At 38.1% G+C, this 20,816-nt stretch overlaps 1 protein-coding gene across 7 annotated transcripts in view; it reads right to left on the bottom strand.

Annotated features, from left to right (window-relative positions):
• The window catches only part of TMEM117 (transmembrane protein 117), a 572,067-nt gene that overhangs the window by 12,905 nt on the left and 538,346 nt on the right, over window positions 1–20,816 (bottom strand). For 5 of the 7 annotated variants that reach the window (XM_067696267.1, XM_067696265.1, XM_067696269.1 and 2 more), the window contains one exon: window positions 14,831–16,571. The exons of 1 other annotated variant lie outside the window; for it this stretch is intronic. In XM_067696267.1, coding sequence (XP_067552368.1) covers window positions 15,922–16,571 — 650 coding nt within the window. In that variant the 3' untranslated portion in view covers window positions 14,831–15,921. One more of the 7 variants, XM_067696272.1, reaches the window with a different exon arrangement.

Genomic DNA, 20,816 nt, shown 5'->3' with positions numbered 1-20,816 from the left:
TTTATTGGCATTGTTGGTGTTTTTGCTGCTGTTGCTTTTTTTTTTTTTTTTTAAGGAGTGGACCAGAGCTAGAACTGAGATACAATGATTACATTTCTACTTGCATGTTATCTGTGTATGTAAACCCAGACACATCTACCTCTTTATTTTCCTGTCTCTAGGCTTAGGTTAACTTTCTGAAGAACAGTATATATTTCACTTCATTGTATGAGCTGAAATCTTTGCAGGTAATCTTTCAGTCCTTATGAAGATCTAAGTTACAAGAGCCTCTTCTGGGGTCTTTAAACTGGATGCTCCAACCCACATTTGTTACCATTTCCCTGTTGCAGACAGTGAACTCACAAACTAAGAATCCTAGTTAAAACAAGGCCTGTTTGGTGTGTCATTCTCACACAAGCAGGAGATGAGTAATTTGCCCAATTGTGGAGAAGGGACCTAAAGACAGCAAAGTCAAAGCTAGGTTGATTTAATTATCTTATTGTACTGATGGGGTCTTGACATCCATTCTTTGTCAGAGTGATCTTTTAAAATATGCTATATCTAATGATATTATTTCCTACGTAAAATTCTTTAGAGGTTTCCCATTATCTTGAGAAAAACATGCAAAGTCCTCAGCTTGGTCAAGAAGGCCTAAGCATGATCTGCGCCACCCACCTCTCCCACCTGAGAGAGGAGCTAGAGATACAGGAGTGAGCCTTAAAAACAACTAGAGAGAGAGAGAGAGAGAGAAATATACGGTAAGTACCCGATTACACAAATAATAACTTAATCAGGCTTAACAAGAAGCACTACCATTACTTCTGGGGTTTTTTTGAAGGTAGCCTGTTGTAAAAGCTAATGCAATCTTTTCTGCCTCAGCCTGGCATTATTCTCTGGCTTTTGTTTTTTGTTTTTGATTTCACAAGAACGTCCTTATATCTGTGGATTCAGCTTTGTTCAGTCACTGTGTGACTCCTACCAACATTTCTCAGTGTCCCGGAAGAGCCATCCTTAGCAGTGAGGTCTGTTCTCATAAGCCAGCTCCTGTTTGGAGTGCGGTGGGCGTTAAGATATTTCTTTTCCCCCTCCTACTCGGTGTGTCTGGTGGGCAGGGTTAAAACACAGCCTGGTCTCTTGTCTGCCTTCCAGCTCTACTGGTATCCTTCCCTGAATCCCACACCACTTAAATATAAGCCAAGTGCCCCAGAAATTGCAAACTGGTCCATCTTCCAGCTCTGGGCCATCCCTGTGCCCCTCCTTGGACCTCTCCCAGGAATGCTGCCTGCATCAAGCTGGACAGATTACTCTGGAACCATGACCACACCGTGACAGATTCAGCAGTGTCTGCTGCCACCCCTCCCCCTCACTGGATCCCTTGGATACAGAGCATTTTCTGCCTTTTTGGACAGCTGCTCCTCGGCCTTTTCAAATGGATGAACCATGCAGGGAAATGAAACCCTTGGCCCTGACTCTTGTTTTCCTCAACGCGCAGACTCATTACCCTGTTTTTTCAGGTTGGGCTGTGACACATATGTAAGCCCTTGGGTTTTAGAAAAACACTTCTCTGCTCTGTCCTTTAGAAAGGACATCAAGGAGTGAGGCTGGTGGTGGAGTGGAGTAGGATACAGCGTACATCCACTGCCTGGAACTAAGAGGTGACTGATGATAAAATGCCAAGGAGGCAGAAGGAGAGGACATGAGGCATCTCCTCCCTGACATTTTGCTCTCCACCACAGCCATCATTCTGCTGGATCTCAGGCTGGAGAGGCTGGCTGGGATACTCACACTTAGACCCCACCCTATTGATTCAGTTAGCGCTGTGTGCCAGTTTTCTCTTCCAGCCCATACAAAACTAATCAAATTAATGGATGCCGCTGCTGGTTCTCACCAAAGGCCATTAAAATATAACTCTTTCATGAATAATTCTGAACATTGACTCAAAGCAGTTGATTACAAGGACTACGTATTTCAAATGGGAGGAATAATTGATGTTTTCAATATGTAAATGGCTTCTAAGGAATTCTGAGATACAAGTTATAGGAGTACTGCTATAATCACAGTTCATCTGAGTTTCAGAGCTCCTGACTTGTGTTTCTTTTCCAATTTTGGCTTCCAGAGAACAACACGTAAAATCCCGCAAACTGTTCCATCATCTCTCTTCACTCTGTGGTGCCCTGCCCCTGGATTCCCTGAGTGCTTTGGGTCTGCAGAGAGCTATGAACTGCTCACAAAGTTACATAGAATGAAGTAGTGTATTTCCTTTCTTCTAAGAGACAGCGTCTCAGGATACACAGTCAGTCATCATGTCACTGCCTACCCAATATCACTGTAACCTCACCCATGCTAATTTGTAGTAGAAGCAGCTGACCCGTCAGGTGAGGATCTAGAACCTCTGTCTCAGGATTAGAACATAGACTTCCAGTTGCCGCTCTGATTTGTTTCTCCTCGCTCATGCTTTGTCGTGGTTTGGTTCTTAGCTCCTATCTTGAGCCTCCTTTACTTGAGGAAGAGTTTGTACACATTTTTTGGCTCAACTGTGACGCTCCCTTTCAATTAGATTTTGGTTAACTTTATGTGTCAAGTTGAGGGGGCCTGGGATGCTCCGGTTAAATATTGTATCTGGGTGTGTCTGTAGGAGTGTATCCAGAGGGTATAAGCCCTTGAGTTGGTGGACTCAGTAGATTGCCTTCCCCAGCGTGGTTCGGTATCATCCAATCCACTGATGGCCTGAAGAGAATGGAAGGGCAGAGGAAGGAGGAATCTGTCCCTCCTTCCTTGCTTTACTGATTGAGCTGGAATGTCTCATTTCATCATCTCCTGTCCTCAGACTGAGATTTGTAGCATCAGCTCCGTTGGTTCTCAGGCCTTCAGACTCACACTGAATTACATCACCACTTTCCTGGGTCTCCAGCTTGCAGAGAGCAGCTGTGGGACTTCTTTGCCTCTATTATCTTTTGAACCAATTCCTCATGATAAATCTTCATATCTGTATGTACATATCTGTAGCGCTTACATCTATATCTCTATATTCTATTGGTTCTGTTTCTCTAGAGTACCCTCACTCCCCAGATCAAATGTAAATAATGACTCTGCCTCCTACCTAACTGAAAGGGTTTGTTTGGCAGAGTTCACTCCCCTACAATATTTATCATCAAGGGGATCAGAGAATTTGAGAATATTATGCTACACAAATGAGTCAGTTCTAAGCACATTGCTTCACTACATAATTATTCAATCAAATTTTACCTCACGTTATCATTATATGCAAGATCAAGGAGTTTATAATTGAACAGGAGGTACAGACATGCAAACCTAAAAAGGAAGAGAATGTTAAAGACGCGTTGATAGATAAAAGGTAGGTCATGTAGGAATACTATGGACGGGCAGTAATTTTCACTTTGGAAGGGGAAGAAAGACTTAAAAGAGATGATAGTTGAGTTAATCCTAGGTGTCATGGTGGAAAAGGGGATTCCAAACAGGAGACACTGTGACAATAGCAGAGTTGAGCGGTACGGTGGCTCATTAGGAAAGTAGTAAGTAGTTCAACATGGATGGATGATCAGAACCCTCTGGGCATGGAAGAGTCAGAGAGGGTCCTTAGTGCCAGAGAGGATTCTGCATTATATGAATGGTCCCCAAATTGATGTTTGTGAGACAGTCACCTATGGAACTTTTAAAACTCAGCTCAGCTGCTGTTGTATCCTAAAGCCACTGAGTATGAACTTGCAGACGTGAGACTTGGCTGAGTTTATATTTTGTAAATGCTGCTCTGACTAGAAATTACCCCAATTGTCCCTGTCCTTCGTGGGCAGAGAGCTGAAGGCGTTTCCTAGCATCCCGTGCAGTTAGGCAGACCCCGCAACAGAGTTCTGGCTAACGGCATGCAGAAAGTGATGTATGTCACTTCCAGGTCTCTTCCTAAAACTTTCTGTAAGATTTTACTCACCCTCTCTCTTTCCTCACCAGCCAACTAGATACACAGAAAACTTAGAGTCAAGGAACTGCTTGTTGGAATAGGTTGGATCCCCACATGGCTGAATGGAAGGCCAGCCAGTGGACACCCAGTTCAATGGCAACATGAGCAAGAAATGAAATCTTACTGCGTGAAGGCATTGGGAATGTGGAATTGTGCACAATAATATTAAAAACCACTACTGAGCAATCAGTGGTAACTGAAAAGGTGAAGTAATATGATCAGACTCTGGAAAGATTGTTCTGGTGAATGTGTGGAAACTGGATTACACTGGATAAGGGGAGCATTGGGAAGACCAGTTAAGACAACACTGCAGCTATCCTGCAGAGAGACGATGAGATCTCTGCATGGCACTAAGTGATAATGACAGACAGTAGGAGAGAAGACCTGTGAGACACAAAGTAAATACAATCTATCCCCACTGGAAGCCATTTGGATATGTAAACGGCAGGATCTCCCAGCTTTCTGGCATATTTCAAGCTCTAAATACTGCTCTTAAAATTAAGAAACATTATAATTCGTTCAAGGATAATTTTATAGTAATTTCATCGTTATCAAATCTGAATAGTAAGTGTTAGAGTTCCTGATGTGGCCATTGCTCTTTCTCCGATCTTACACATTTTGTTTCAGTCAAGAGTGACTATTTTAAACTGCAGATCTTTTCTGGTGTTGGTTAGATTGAAGTCAACAGGGCTATCCAGATAAAATAATGAATTCAAGGCAAATAAGCCTATAAGCTGAATGGAAAACCACCATCCTGTTTGAAAATATCATTCTGTAAAGCACCATGGCTTGGCCGAGGTGTCAGCTCGATGCCCTGGGATATGGAGGTGGGGTCTTCCTAAAAGGCAAGGCTGGGGTGACACCCTGATTCAGAAATGGCTACCTCAACTGCGTCCAAATACAGCCGGAAGATGCTGAAGGGCAGGGGCCCAGGTGTGTGTGTTGGCTCTCATTTAAATGCGAAGACACAAGCACTTTCACGTCAGGATTTATGAAAGGTGGTGGATTACTGGCATGATGAGAAAGTCCCTATAAGAGAAGCTGGTAAAGCAATCATAAAAGGAAGGAAATAATTGAAGAACTGTAGAGCAGAGGAAACCTTGAGGAATAAGTTTGGCCCAGCAGCTCCAAGGGATTGTGGCCATTGATTTCAGACAATTTAGTCACTTGCTTTAAACGAAGGAACATGGACTTCTGTTAAAAGTGAAAAGGGATTACATTGCAGTTTGTAGACTTCAAAACAACTACAGAGAGAGAGAAAATTGGGAACAAACTGCCTAACCATATTCAAGGGTGTCTGGAGCTGTTGGTGAAGGCAAGCCCAGTGGGCTCCCTGGAAAGGGGGGCACTGGAGGGAACTGGAGCTCACGTCTGTGATATTACCTTCCAACTGCACGGCTCACTGCAGTTCACAGAATGCGTTCACATACAGTCTAAGCTGATTCTCTTAAAAAACTCTGTGCGCTATTCCCATTTTGGGGATGAGAAACTAAGGTTCATAGTGTTCAAGGGACATGTTTTCAATATCAGTGCTTGTTTATACCACAGTATAGTTTGCTCACCTTGGTAAAGATTTTAAAAGATAAATTATGGACGATTACTTCAAAATATAGTTGTTTCCAGAGCCCATATTCAAATTATGCTTTCTAAAACTGGCCAATCTCTAATCAATTTTTCCCTAATTTAAATATTCATACCTACCTATTACTCTTCTGACATCTGCCTGGGGATGTATTCAAAACGTGCAGAGGTCCATTCTTTCCCCTCCCCCCAGGAAAGTGAAACCATGAAAGAAACCAACGCCAATGCTGGAAATTGTATTAGGACAAATCCGTGCTGTGGTTTTATAAATGTAGCTTAAATCAGAACACCTGGCAATGAACGGAATGCTTCTGCCATTTAATTCAGACTTATCTTTTCGATCATATGATTTAACTTGTAAATTGCTTCCAGACAGCTGTTAGAAATTATTTAACTTAGATTCTTGAGAGATAAAAACAGCTAGAAATCAAGCATCTTATGATTTTACAACTGCTCCTCAGGTTATTCTCAGCAAAGATCCTGTTTGAAACGGACACTCTAGTTTGGCTGGATCTTTAAGAAGGATTGTCATGGAAAATAATGGGGCTTTGGAGTCAGACAAACGCGTTCAAACACTAACTCTGCATTTGCCAGCTTCGTGACCTTGAGCAAGTTAAGAAACCTCTTTGAATCTCAGTTTCATCATCTATAAGGTGAAATTAAGCATACTTACCTTTAATGGTTAATGTGAGGATTAAGTGGGGTAATTTGTTTGCACATAGAAAATACTCAAAACGGTATAATATTAATGAGGGTTGAATAAAGATCTAGATAGAGCAAGATATTTATTAAGATGAGGAACATCTACAAATTTGTTTTATTACTGTAGTTCTCAGTTATAAATTATAGTGGTCCTTCTCAATCATGCAGGTTAAGTCCTCAAAATGCCCAATAGCACAATTATTTGGTGTTAAAAAACTTAAGACCTTATGAAAAACTGTGTTAGAGGACAGAGCTTTAGAATAAACCTATGAAATACATTGTATGTGTTTTATATTCTCTGAAGTAAAATAACTGATACTTCACACACAATTAAAGTAATATCGGTGGTATTTTACACGTGTTAAATTAGTAATAATACTATCTAATTTTGTTTCTCACTAAAATTTTTCAGAATGTCTATTGCAAAATATTTTTATTTACAAGATGTCGGCTTTTATTTGCTGATAATATGTTAACAGACAGACTCTGCCCTCGTGTGTGTTCTCCCGTTAAGGATGCTTCAGTCTCTCTGAAATGTTGTGTTGATTTTGTCCTTCTCTTCTCGTGTCGCCCACTCTCCCCACACCTACTTCTGTAGTTTGTCTCCCAGGTCCCACACCTCCTCTCCCCGGTCTCACCACACTCCCTGGGGCAGAAGTGGCATAACTTGAGTGCAAGCAAGGATGCTTAAGAAACCAACCAACCAACCTTTTGTGTAACCCCCTCAGTTGTGTTGAACATATGTTTTTGAGTCTCCTGCCTAACAGGTAGGAGTACTGCACTCATGACAACTTTACGTTGAAGCTCCTTTGACAGCGTCTCCCTCCTCTCCCTGAAGTTTTAAAGCTCATTTGCACTACAGCTGCCATTTTTCGTTTCCAAGTCTTCCTTGCTGCTGCTTCCATCCATTCTCCACCATCTGCCTTACCTTGTCTTGCCATTATAAATATCCACAGCTTTTTCCAATTATCTTCAACAAGAGTGACTTGTGAGCTACAAATACTACATCTCAACTTCTCTAATTGTTCAAATTATAGTACAGTTCTGGTCCAGCCGAAATGGTAGTAAGCCAAACATGTATGACCTCGAGTCTCTTATCTATTTTTGTTCTCATTAATCACAACCCCATGCACACAAACATCTTTAAAAATGAAAATAGGGATCAAGGAGAAAAGTGCCAGTTTATCTGTTGTGAAATGAATTCAATTGCTCTACCCCTCTTAAGGGCAGGGCTGGCTAATACGCTAGAGTTGTGTCCTGAAACACAAAGCTGGAGGAAATCAGGCCAGCTAGAGTGAGAAGCCATTTCACTGTCTGAGGGAAGAAAAGACAATAAAAGCACAAGACCCAGACTGGGGTTGCGTATCCAAGAGTGTTAATTTAAAATAAGGGTCAGTTCACAGTGAGGACAGATAGGTGACAAGCAATGGTGGGGTGCTGAGATTTTGGGTGAATGTCAGATAATACAGTGGCATCATAAACCATTAGTTATAGGGGCAGCTAAGAGTGGTTTATTAGCATTACCTTTCTTTTTTAATTTTTGAATTTTATTTATTTTTTTATACAGCATGTTCATATTAGTCATCAATTTTTTCCACATCAGTGTATACATGTCAATCCCAATCTCCCAATTCATCACACCCCCACCCCCTGCCACTTTCCCCCCTTGGTGTCCATACGTTTGTTCTCTACATCTGTGTCTCAATTTCTGCCCTGCAAACCGGTTCATCTGTACCATTTTTCTAGGTTCCACATATATGCATTAATATACAATATTTGTTTCTCTCTTTCTGACTTACTTCACTCTGTATGACAGTCTCTAGATCCATCCACGTCTCTACAAATAACCCAATTTCATGCCTTTTTCTGGCTGAGTAATATTCCATTGTATACATGTACTACATCTTCTTTATCCATTTGTCTGTTAATGGGCATTTAGGTTGTGTCCATGACCTGGCTATTGTAAATAGTGCTGCAATGAATATTGGGGTGCATGTGTTTTTTTGAATTATGGTTTTCTCTGGGTATATGCTCAGTAGTGGGATTGCTGGGTCATATGGTAATTCTATTTTTAGATTTTTAAGGAACCTCCATGCTACTCTCCATAGTGGCTGTATCAACTTACATTCCCACCAACAGTGCAAGAGGGTTCCCTTTCCTCCACACCCTCTCCAGCTTTTGTTGTTTGTAGATTTTCTGATGATGCCCATTCTAACTGGTGTGAGATGGTATCTCATTGTAGTTTTGATTTGCATTTCTCTAATAGTTACAGATGTTGAGCAGCTTTTCATGTGCTTCTTGGCCATCTGTATGTCTTCTTTGGAGAAATGTCTATTTAGGTCTTCTGCCCATTTTTGGATTGGGTTCTTTGTTTTTTAAATATTGAGCTGCATGAGCTGTTTATATATTTTGGAGATTAATCCTTTGTCCATTGCTTCGTTTGCAAATATGTTCTCCCTTTCTGAGGGTTGTCTTTTCATCTTGTTTGTAGTTTCCTTTGCTGTGCAAAAGCTTTGAAGTTTAATTAGGTCCCATTTGTTTATTTTTGTTTTTATTTCCATTACTCTAGGAGGTGGATCAAAAAAGATCTTTCTGTGATTTATGTCAAAGAGTGTTCTTCCTATGTTTTCCTCTAAGAGTTTTACAGTGTCTGGTCTTACATTTAGGTCTCTAATCCATTTTGAGTTTATTTTTGTGTTTGGTGTTAGAGAGTGTTCTAATTTCATTCCTTTACATGTAGCTGTCCAGTTTTCCCAGTACAACTTATTGAAGAGACTGTCTTTTCTCCATTGTATATCCTTGCCTCTTTTGTCATAGATTAGTTAACCATAGGTGCATGGATTTATCTCTGAAGTTTCTATCCTCTTCCATTGATCTATATTTCTGTTTTTGTGGCAGTACCATATTGTCTTGATTACTGTAGTTTTGTAGTATGGTCTGAAGTCAGGGAGTCTGATTCCTCCAGCTCTGTTTTTTCTCTCAAGACTGCTTTGGCTATTCAGGGTCTATTGTGTTTCCATACAAATTTTAAGATTTTTTGTTCTAGTTCTGGAAAAATGCCATTGGTAGTTTGATAGGGATTGCATTGAATCTGTAGATTGCTTTGGGTAATATAGTCGTTTTCACAATATTGATTCTTCCAATCCAAGAACATGGTATATCTCTCCATCTGCTGGTATCATCTTTAATTTCTTTCATCAGTGTCTGTTTTCTGCATACAAGTCTTTTGTCTCCCTAGGTAGGTTTATTCCTAGGTATTTTATTCTTTTTGTTGCAGTGGAAAATGGGAGTGTTTCTGTAAACTCTCTTTCAGATTTTTCATCATTAGTGTATAGGAATGCAAGAGATTTCTGTGCTTTAATTTTGTATCCTGCAACTTTACCAAATTCATTGATTAGCTCTAGTAGTTTTCTGGTGGCATCTTGAGGATTCTGTATGTAGAGTAACATGTCATCTGCGAACAGTGACAGTTTTACTTCTTCTTTTCCAATTTGTATTCCTTTTATTTCTTCTTCTTCTCTGATTCCCGTGGCTAGGACTTCCAAAACTATGTTGAATAGTGCTGAGAGTGGACATCCTTGTCTTGTTCCTGATCTTAGAGGAAATGCTTTCAGATTTTCACCATTGAGAATGATGTTTGCTGTGGGTTTGTCATATATGTCCTTTAGTATGTTGAGGAAGATTCCCTCTATGTCCACTTTCTGGAGAGTTTTTATCATAAATGGGTGCTGAATTTTGTCAAAAGCTTTTTCTACATGTATTGAGATGAGCATATGGTTTTTCTTCTTCAATTTGTTAATATGGTGTATCAGATTGATTGATTTGCATATACTGAAGGATCCTTGCATCCCTGGGATAAATCCCACTTGATCATGGTTTATGATCCTTTTAATGTGTTGTTGGATTCTGTTTGCTAGTATTTTGTCGAGGTTTTTTGCATCTATATTCATGAGCGATATTGGTCTATAATTTTCTTTTTTTGTAGTATCTATGTCTGGGTTGGTATCAGGGTGATGGTGGCCTCATAGAATGAGTTTGGGAGTTTTCCTTCCTCTGCAATTTTTTGGAAGAGTTTGAGAAGGATAGGTGCTAGTTCTTCTCTAAATGTTTGATACAATTCACCTCTGAAGCCATCTGATCCTCGACTTTTGTTTGTTGGAAGATTTTTAATCACAGTTTCAACTTCATTACTTGTGATTGGTCTGTTCATGTTTTCTATTTCTTCCTGGCTAGGTCGTGGAATGTTATACCTTTCTAAGAATTTGTCCATTTCTTCCAGGTTGTCCATTTTATTGGCATAGAGTTGCTTGTAGTAGTCTCTTAGGGTGCTTTGTATTTCTGCGGTTGTAATTTCCCCTTTTTCGTTTCTAATTTTACTGATTTGAGTCCTCTCCCTCTTTCTCTTGATGAGAATGGCTAATGGTTTATCAATTTTGTTTATCTTCTCAAAGAACCAGCTTTTAGTTTCATTGATCTCTGCTATTTTTTTCTTTGTTTCTATTTCATTTATTTCTGCTCTGTTCTTTGTGATTTCTTTCTTTCTACTAACTTTGGGTTTTGTTTGTTCTCCTTTCTCTAGTTCCTTTAGGTGTAAGGTTAGATTGTTTATTTGAGATGTTTGTTGTTTCTTGAGGTAGGCTTGTATTGCTATAAACTTCCCTCTTAGAACTGCTTCTGCTGCATCCCATAGGTTTTGGATCGTCGTTTTTCATTGTCATTTGTCTCTAGGTATTTTTTGATTTCCTGTTTGATTTCTTCAGTGATCTCTTGGTTATTTAGCAACATATTGTTTAGTCTCCATGTCTGTGTGTTTTTTACGTTTTTTTCCCCGTAATTGATTTCTAATCTCCTAGCCTTGTGGTCAGAAAAGATGTTTGATATGATTTCAATTTTCTTAAATTTACTGAGGCTTTATTTGTGACCCAAGATGTGATCCATCCTGGAGAATGTTCTGTGAGCACTTGAGAAGAAAGTGTAATCTGCTGTTTTTGGATGGAATGTTCTATAAATATCAATTAAATCTATCTTTTCTATTATGTTATTTAAAGCTTGTGTTTCCTTATTAATTTTCTGTTTGGATGATCTGTGCATTGGTGTAAGTGAGGTATTAAAGTTCCCCACTATTATTGTGTTACTGTCAATTTCCTTTTTTGTAGCTGTTAGCAGTTGCTTTATGTATTGAGGTGCTCCCATGTTGGGTGCATATATATTTATAATTGTTATGTCTTCTTCCTGGATTGATCCCTTGATCGTTATGTAGTCTCCTTCCTTGTCTCTTGTAACATTCTTTATTTTAAAGTCTATTTTATCTGATATGAGTATTGCTACACCAGCTTTCTTTTGATTTCCATTTGCATGGAATATCTTTTTCCATCTCCTCACTTTCAGTCTGCATGTGTCCCTAGGTCTGAAGTAGGTCTCTTGTAGACAGCATATGTATGGGTCTTATTTTTGTATCCAATCAGTGAGCCTGTGTCTTTTGGGTAGAGCATTTAATCCACTCATGTTTAAGGTAATTATCGATATGTATGTTCCTATTACCATTTTCTTAATTGTTTTTTGTTTGTTTTTGTAAGTCCTTTTCTTCTCTTGTGTTTCCCACTTAGAGAAGTTCCTTTAGCCTTTGTTGTAGAGCTGTTTGGTGGTGCTGAATTCTCTTAGCTTTTGCTTGTCTGTAAAGCTTTTGATTTCTCCATCAAATATGAATGAGATCCTTTCCAGGTAGAGGAATGTTGGTTGTAGGTTCTTCCCTTTCATCACTTTAAATATGTCATACCACTCCCTTCTGGCTTGTAGAGTTTCTGCTGAGAAATCAGCTGTTAACCTTATGGGAGTTCTCTTGTATGTTATTTGTCATTTTTCCCTTGTTGCTTTCAATAATTTTTCTTTGTCTTTAATTTTTGCCAGTTTGATTACTCTGTGTCTCATTGTGTTTCTCCTTGGATTTATCCTGTATGGGACTCTCTGTGCTTCCTGGACTTAGGTGGCTATTTCCCTTCCCATGTTAGGGAAGTTTTTGAGTATAATCTCTTCAAATATTTTCTCTGGTCCTTTCTCTCTCTCTTCTCCTTCGGGGACCCCTATAATGTGAATGTTGTCACGTTTAATGTTGTCCCAGAGGTCTCTTAGTCTGTCTTCGTTTCTTTTCATTCTCTTTTTTAAATTCTGTCCCACAGCAGTGAATTCCACCATTCTGTCTTCCAGGTCACTTATCTGTTCTTCTGCCTCAGTTATTCTGCTATTGATTCCTTCTGGTGTAGTTTTCATTTCTGTTATTGCATTGTTCATCTCTGTTTGTTTGTTCTTTAATTCTTCTAGGTCTTTGTTAAACATTTCTTGCATTTTCTCGATGTTTGCCTCCATTCTTTTTCCAAGGTCCTGGATCATCTTCACTGTCATTATTCTGAATTCTTTTTCTGGAAGGTTGCCTATCTCCACTTCATTTAGTTTTTTTTCTGGGGTTTTATCTTGTTCCTTCATCTGGTACATAGCCCTTTGCCTTTTCATCTTGTCTATCTTTATATGAATGTGATTTTTGTTCCACAGGCTGCAGGATTGTAGTTCTTCTTGCTTCTGCTGTCTGCCGTCTGGTGGAAGAGGCTATATAAGAGGCTTGTCAGCATTACCTTTCTCATGTTTTGTTTTGGGTTGTGCTGGGACTCACAGGACAGCCAAAGAATGTAACAGAATTGCTCCAGAGCCCAGTGGTGAGACACGACAGTGCTACTCACACCTTCAAATCTGAGTGTCTGTGTGGAATAACTTCTTTCCTTGTACTGTCAGCTTGTAGTGCTATTGGACACTACTTGTGAAATCCGATGGTATAAAAGTGACAGGAGATTTTTATGCCTGGCTGACTCTTAGGACAAATGAGGAAGAAATAATTCTTAGCATTTCTAATAGGATTCACTGATGATTTTAGATGTGCTAGAAGATAAGTGGACAGGATAAGGAACCACCATGGAGAGATGGGATAACTGACTGTGGCTATATAATTTAAATGAGCATGTGGTGATAAGATTTTTGTCTAGGCATATATTATCAGGCATAAACTCATAGAGTTTATTTAATTTTCAATTTATACTACTAATGAAGTTCTCTATGATGCCGGATACTAAAATTGTGTCAAATAAGTACAGATTCTGAACTGCACGAAAGGAAATACTATAATTACTGAACAGTAGATATATAATTGTTTATAGTCTTTAAGCATCACTTCAATTAAGGCATCATATTTGTTATGCTTTCTTTAGAATTTTGGTTAGTAATTTTTTAATTCTCCTTTTAAACTCACCATTTTTCTGAATTTTTAAAATGTTTCTGAATTTACTACACATTTTTAAAGTGTCCTCCATAGTCCAAAAGTTTTGGTATTCATAAAGCTCTGCAGGGTCATAGTCCAGTGACATATGACTCAGGATCTGAGACTAAACATGGATGGGTGAGATTTTGACTTAGATTTTATTTCATTTTCTAATCTTTAGTTGGAATAGGTGCAAAAGGAATGTGCAATACACAAAAGAGGGAGCAAAAGAAGGAGGGAGACCCACACATAGATAAAAAGGTCAAGATTGGTCTATACAATTGAATATTGGAAGCCTTTGAAGGATCAAATCTTGTTTGACTATTAAAGTGTCAGCCCTGGATATTATTCTATTTGATACTAAACTCATGGAAACTTTAAAGACAAATATTCATATCAGCTGATAGCCAATTTCTCTAGTCAATTCTTTGAAATGTATAAGCATAGTGCTCTAAGATTGGTTGGTTGGTTTGTTTTCTATCTTACTTCTGCTGACTAGAATCCTTCATTGAAGCACTTTTTCCTTAAAAGCCACATAAAGATTCTCAAATAATATTTTCATAAGGACTACATACTGATAATAACACCCACTTTCTAAATCAACTTTCATCTTCATTCTACAAGACAATGACTTTCAGAATAAATAAAAATATAGTCCTAAGTGGCATTATTTACTTGTCCCAGAGTCAAAAGTTGAATCGTCCACTATGCAAATTTGGTCATGGTCAATGTTCCTACATGTCAGGGATAACATTGTAAGTTTCTTTGTACAGAACGGTCAGTGGGTTACTATAGTGAGCTTGATCTCTGCAATTTTAGTGTCAGAGATCCTTACGATTCTAAGTACCCCATGTGTGGCTATTAAAGGTAAAATAAACAGCAGGGGTATGGTTCCAATTGCCTAGTAAACAATCATAGAAAGATGTTTATTAAAGCTGACTCTCAAGTGACAGATAAATGCACAGTTCTATTATGTATGCTAAATTTAACATGCTGCAAGCTTAAAAGCAGATAGATCAAAACAAAAGAGGTTTTAAAAAATCATAAAGACAAAATACAGCTATGTCAGTATGTGACAGGAAAATAATTTTGCCTTAAAAGTGATCTTCCCCAACGCCCTCAAGGAACATGTAACCACAATTTATGGAACAAAATTAAAGCAAGTTGGGAGCATTCCATTTCTTAGCCTGCTTGGCTCTGAGTTAAAAAAAAAAGTTAATGAGCTGTTGTTAAACTAAGATACAATTGATCTCTTCTACTATAAACAAAAAACTACAATACATAATTACTGATGTATAATTCTGATTTATTAATGTGTGATGTTTAGTTCTTAAAAAAAGAAAACAAAAACAACAAAACACACACAAAACAAGCCAGTAAACAGAGTCTTTCATGCACATCCTTTTTTCTACCTTACATAGTTCCACAGCATGATTTTTTAGAGGAGTTCCCTTGCTCAGGGTTGGCATATGTTTTTCAATTTTCACTGTCAACAACTATATTTACAGAAAGATGTACAAATATTGTGAATGGTAGGCTGTGCAACCCTCACATAATTAAAACTTCAGTTTCTTGGTTTTCTAGGGCTTTGTGTAAATGCCAGTAAATTTGAGAGTTCACCTAACTGTGCATCTTAACCTTTGTTCCCAAAGGTGAAGGGCAGGATTTTTAATCAGGTAGCAATTTACCTTAATTGGGAAAACATAATTAGGTATTATTATCTAATTGCAATTACTGGTTGGAGAAAGTCACATTTCACAAGTAGTGACCCATGATGGATTATCACTCTCCTATTACTGAATTCTGCATCTGTATTTGTGTTTGGCAGACAGCCAATAAAAATTCAAAGGTAATCACAATGCTTCTCTGCAGTCCAGCTGTCAAAGTCACCAACTCCGCTGCTGAATAAGAAACCGAGACATACTTCCTGAGCCACATCTTGGCTATATCTGTTTCCTGCTCAGACATCAAGTGGAGATCAAAATAATTGTATAAAAAAAACCCATGTGAAGCAGGTTAGAGAACTGTTCCATACTTCATTACTGGTACAGTTAAAAAGTTTAATGTCTCAAGGCACCACTATGGTTGAACATCAGATACATGGGTAACCAGCTAATCTACTAGGCTGTAAAGTCAGTAAGTAGCTTGTACAACTGTGAAAAAGCAATCTCTAGAGGACTGTTAGATATACTGTAGGCACAGGTATCATAATACAAATAGAAAACAATGAGTCCTAGAAAAAGCATGTTGAGCACCGTTGTGGCATCATTTGTATTTCTTTACCTAACGCTGTGTAAACCTTAACATTTACAAAAGGAAAGACTAACTTTTGAAAGTTACACCCAGGGTTGCTCTTTGTGCTCTCCCCCAATAATCGGTTCTAGTTCGTTGGTGTACTTTTAGAAGTCGTTGGATCTGGGTCGCCTCCCCCTGTGGCGCTGGTCGATTCATTTAAGTGCGAGCTCAAGTTCTCCGACGTTAGGTGGGAAGACTTGTAGACGATCTCGTTGAAGTCAGACCTGATGCACACCAAGGGGGGATCATTCAACGGGTCTTCCACTGAGGCCTGGGTGTTTTCTCGCGTGATTCCCATGTCCTTGCTTTGTTCTGATGGGGATTTTCTTTTCATGCGTGTGTAAGTATTGTCTTGATTCTCCATGCCTTGCTCATTTTTCAAAAACCGTCCAAAGAACCAAATGAAGAATCCAAACCACACAAAAGCTATCAGACTTGGCACAAAAGCCAGACACTTGACATCAAGACTTGCCCCTATGAACCTGCTGTGTAAGAACATGTCTCCCTCAACATAGGTTTTATTAGTGTGAGGGTTGGTGTGATTGGACCGCCATTCCCAGGATAGCTTGGTTCTGTTCAAATCCTTTAGACTCTCTGAGTCTTTCACTGTATATATCTTCTGCCCTGGGCCAATATACTGTCCATATTCATGAGGCTTATAAAATATCTGATTCTTCCACATATTAAGATCCAAAATCAAGACGAGAAAGATAATCCCATAGTTAAACCATTTACCTGCATTAAAAAAGAAATACTGCATATTAGTCAAAGACCTATAAAACTGCAATAGAGTTTTCTCCTACAAAATGGAGATACTGGTATTATAGCATAAATTGTTAATATTTTAGACCTGCTAAAAATTTTTTGAGAGTGTTATGCTGCCATTAAGTGAATTGGCAATGGGGATTTCCTAAATGGATTCTAGGCATGTGAAAATGTAACTGTAGATCCCAGAGCCAGTAATTTATGGTAACTACACTTTCTAGATTAAGTCTCCTGGTTTTTAAGGCACCACAGTTATACTCAAATTTGGTTCCATGTAGGTTATTCTATAGAACAATTTAATTAAGGTTTAAAAACAAAGTTCTGATGAAATTCTTAAGAAAAGTCCAACGTATGATTGACTATCTCTTACAGTTTTATAATTAAGCCAGGGAAAGAAATAAATCATTTTGCAGTGCAAGCACAGCAGTATATCAATTGAATTCACATTGCTCTTTGTAGGTGACCTGTTGATTAAACTATTAGTTGATGTGATTCAGATCAATAATCCTTGAGCATTCATTTCAAGACTTTAAAAATAATTGCATCAAATTCTCATTGAACAGAATCCATTTATCAGACATATAAATATAACCATAGCTGTAGAAGACATGATTTGGAGAGACTGTAATTATTATGACTTCTTTGTAGTATTTAAAAATCTTACATAAATAAGGTATTATTTAGAGACATACTACCTAGTGAAACCTTTGCATCTTTAAATGGAAAGAATGTTGAAAAAATTTCAAGGGATACTAGATTCCATTATAATTTTTATTATAATTTATTCCAAGTTTTAGTGTGTCATAATAATATAGTAATACTCAGCTCATAGTTTTGCAAAATTATGTGATATTTATAACAGGTTCTAAAAGTTTTAGTTATAATTATATGTGTTATGTCAAAATTATTTTATTTTGTATTTAAAAATAGTGATAGTGAACATTATTAAGTTACTGCTTCACATGAGAGATAGGATCTTGGGCAAACTTCTTAAACTAAGATTGGTAAAAATGTATTTTTAAATATGTACTCCAATAGAACACATAGCTCTATAAAAATATAACTTTGTAAGGAGTTTAAGAAAGTATTTTATCATCGTCATTAGACATTTTCAATCTCCTATTATATGCAAGGTTGAAGAACTTTAATCCGGGACTGGCTCCCAAACCTACTGGCTATGTGACCTTGGGTTAGTTGTTTAACTTCTCTAAACTCCAATTTCTTTACAAGCAGAAAATAACAGTACTTATTAAGCTGTTAGCATTTCATGAGATTATTAGATACTAAGCACAATGCCTGGTACATAATAGGAACTCAGTAATTGTTACTATTATTATCATCAAAGCCTTGCCTAAGTCATGATAATGTCTTCATTTGCATGGGAAGGTGCAACTTCTTCTCTATGAAGAGAATTTATATAAATCATATGAAGGGAAATTATAACTCTGCCTGTCCTGAAATCATTCAACTATACAGGGTTTATAATATTTGTAATGGAAGCTCTTGCCTGAATGATTTATTTGGCACACCCAAACTGCAAAGTACGTTAGAACATTGGAAACTTTTCCAGATATGATAAAATGTTTATAACATCTGGTGCTGTTAAGTTCAAACCACTCCTGCCCTCTTGAATCTTCAAAACGAAAACAGAATCAACCATACAACAAATTAAGAAAGCTCAAGCCAGAGAAATTCAAATACAAAGGTGAGCGTCATTACCAAACATTTATTGTGCTCAGAATAGACTCTGTGGAGGGTACCTTAGTAGATGCTGAAGACATATGCTACTGCCTTCTGGGAAGGAACTCATCATCTTATGGGGGAAATAGGAAACAGACATCAACAGATAAATAATAATAAGAGGCCACATTTAAGAGGTGCCAAATGAGTGATACAAACCATTAATGCTGCAGATATTGAGAAAACGGAATAAAAACTGAGGGCTAATTTCTGCAGAAAAGATTTTGAAGGAAATAGCAATTCATGTGGTCCCAGAAAGAAAAGCAAGACAGGGAACGGTTTGGAAAATGTTATGTTTCTTTCTAGTATATGCTTTTATTTTGCTGCAGATAGAATAACATACAGAAAAAGATCAGGTAATGTGGAAGAGAGGGTCTGAGGGGAGAGAGAAGGGAAAGAATGGAGAATATCATAGGAAAAAAAGGCCAACCAGAATGAGAGACAGGTGATATATAAAAGTTCAGGGATTATCATTCAGTATCTCGGAGGCACTAATTTGTAGCTTCTGTGATAGAAGCAGTTGGGAGAGGGGCTTTGGATACTTCTTTGTTGTAGAAGATCCATACTTATTCCCTTGTTGTAACCTACACGGGTTATAAAGCCAGACTGGATGGTGAGGGGAAGAGGTCCTTGGACTTGTGTGACTGACCATCACCTTCTTGACTCATAAAGGTCCCTTGGAAAAATGTGTATCCTCTCTTAGTCACTTTTATAAACTCATGAACAGAGCAGTCCTTCATAAAGGGTCCTGTTTCCAGGGTAATGACGTCAGAAACTGAACATTAACAGCATCGTGGAATCAGCGAGGAAAAACAGGAATGCTCATGGAGCTTGGAGAAGGGTGCTTTCCTGGTGGGGAGAAGATGCTCAGGGAATGTTTAATAGTCAAAGGAAAAAAATAAAACCAGAGAATAAAAGTGATAGTGAATGTACAGCGATCAAACTGAAGGAACCCTGAGGATAGAAGGGGATTTTTTCAAATTATTTTCTCTACCCAAGTTGAATGGTGCTGGGTCAGTTTGACCACTAAACTGTCACACTAAAGGATCGCATTATGTTGCTTCTCACATGACCTGGTGTCTGAATATTTAGATAGGACGAAGGAGACATGCATTAAGAATGTGTTGCCTGACAGGGATACCATCACCCTGCTGTAACACATCTTTACTGATTTGTGAGAGAGAGTACCATAGTGACAAAAACTGCAGGCTGGACATCAGCAGATGGAGATCTAATACTCATCTTAAATAATACAACCTTGGGTAACTTGTTTAACCTCTCCAGATCTCAGCAATTTTATTTTCAAATTGAGGAAACAGAACTAGATGCCTCCCAGTTCTATGATTCTGTCCTCTTCCCCCAAATCCTTCTACTTATTAACTATTCAATTTTTTGTTCTATGAAATGGAGAATAATACCAACATACCCACTTCAAAGGATTATTGTTAGGATAAAATGAGAGGTTATATTTAAAAGTTCTCTGAAATGCATTGTTTGCCAAAAATGTAGGGTAGTGTTATTTCTGCCATTTCTTCCTTCTACTTCTTCAATCCAGTTAATACAAGATCTTAGTGATAGAAAAGAGAGAGAGAAGAGTGTGTAAGGATTTGTAACAAAGATATATCCTAAATGTTTCAGTTTGGATAAAACAGAATAAGTTACTAAGCACTGACATTACTGGGTAGATATCACTGGACTAATTATCCAAGAGGATCCAGTGTATAGTTATATATAAATATGCTTTCTGAATCACCATATTTAACTTGTTAAAAATCCTTAGCAACTGTAATTTGTCTACAGCTTGCAGTAGTATTAGTCCAGAGACAAGGTCTTTTATACACACAAATTTGGAAGCAGATAGATTCTTCCCTCCTCTGCAGACAGATCGTGTTGGGAGGTGGGGAAGTGCAGAGAGGAGAGAATCAACTGAAGCAGGATCCCTATTGATTTATTTCCTTTTCTCCTCTGTGAAGGTAGCATTGTCCTTCCCCCCACTGCTGTAGCCACTCAGTCGAAACTTGGAACAGCTGAAAATATAGAAGAAATGGCTCTTCTTACTTTTTGTTTGTTTCCTGCCCACCTGACATAACTTCTGGTCCATTTATCCATTTGTACAAGGAAGGATGTTCATCTTTCTCTATCATCCATTCTCCTATTTTCCTATACAGTGTTTTATTACTTTGGTAATACTCTCTCCTCTTTAAAAACAGTTTTCTGAGATGCAGCAAACTAGAAAGCAAAATCAGGTGGGACAACTCAACCTTAGTGTTCTTGTCTATAAAGAGAAGGAGTTGAGCCATATAATCCTTGAGATTTCTTCCCTGTCCTAAAAGTCTCTTTGATGATTCTGTGAAATAAACATCACCTAAATCTCAGTGTTTTATGATGGACCAGAAAATTCTCACCATTAGAGCAAAAAAAGATGCAATACACAATTTTCAGATGCAGAAAGCTTTCCTTAAAAAAAAGATTGTA

The sequence above is a fragment of the Pseudorca crassidens genome, chromosome 11 (genome assembly GCF_039906515.1).
Source record: "Pseudorca crassidens isolate mPseCra1 chromosome 11, mPseCra1.hap1, whole genome shotgun sequence".
NCBI lineage: Eukaryota > Metazoa > Chordata > Mammalia > Artiodactyla > Delphinidae > Pseudorca > Pseudorca crassidens.
The sequence above is the reverse complement of the archived record's forward strand: the minus strand, read 5'-3'. Positions and strand labels throughout refer to the sequence as shown.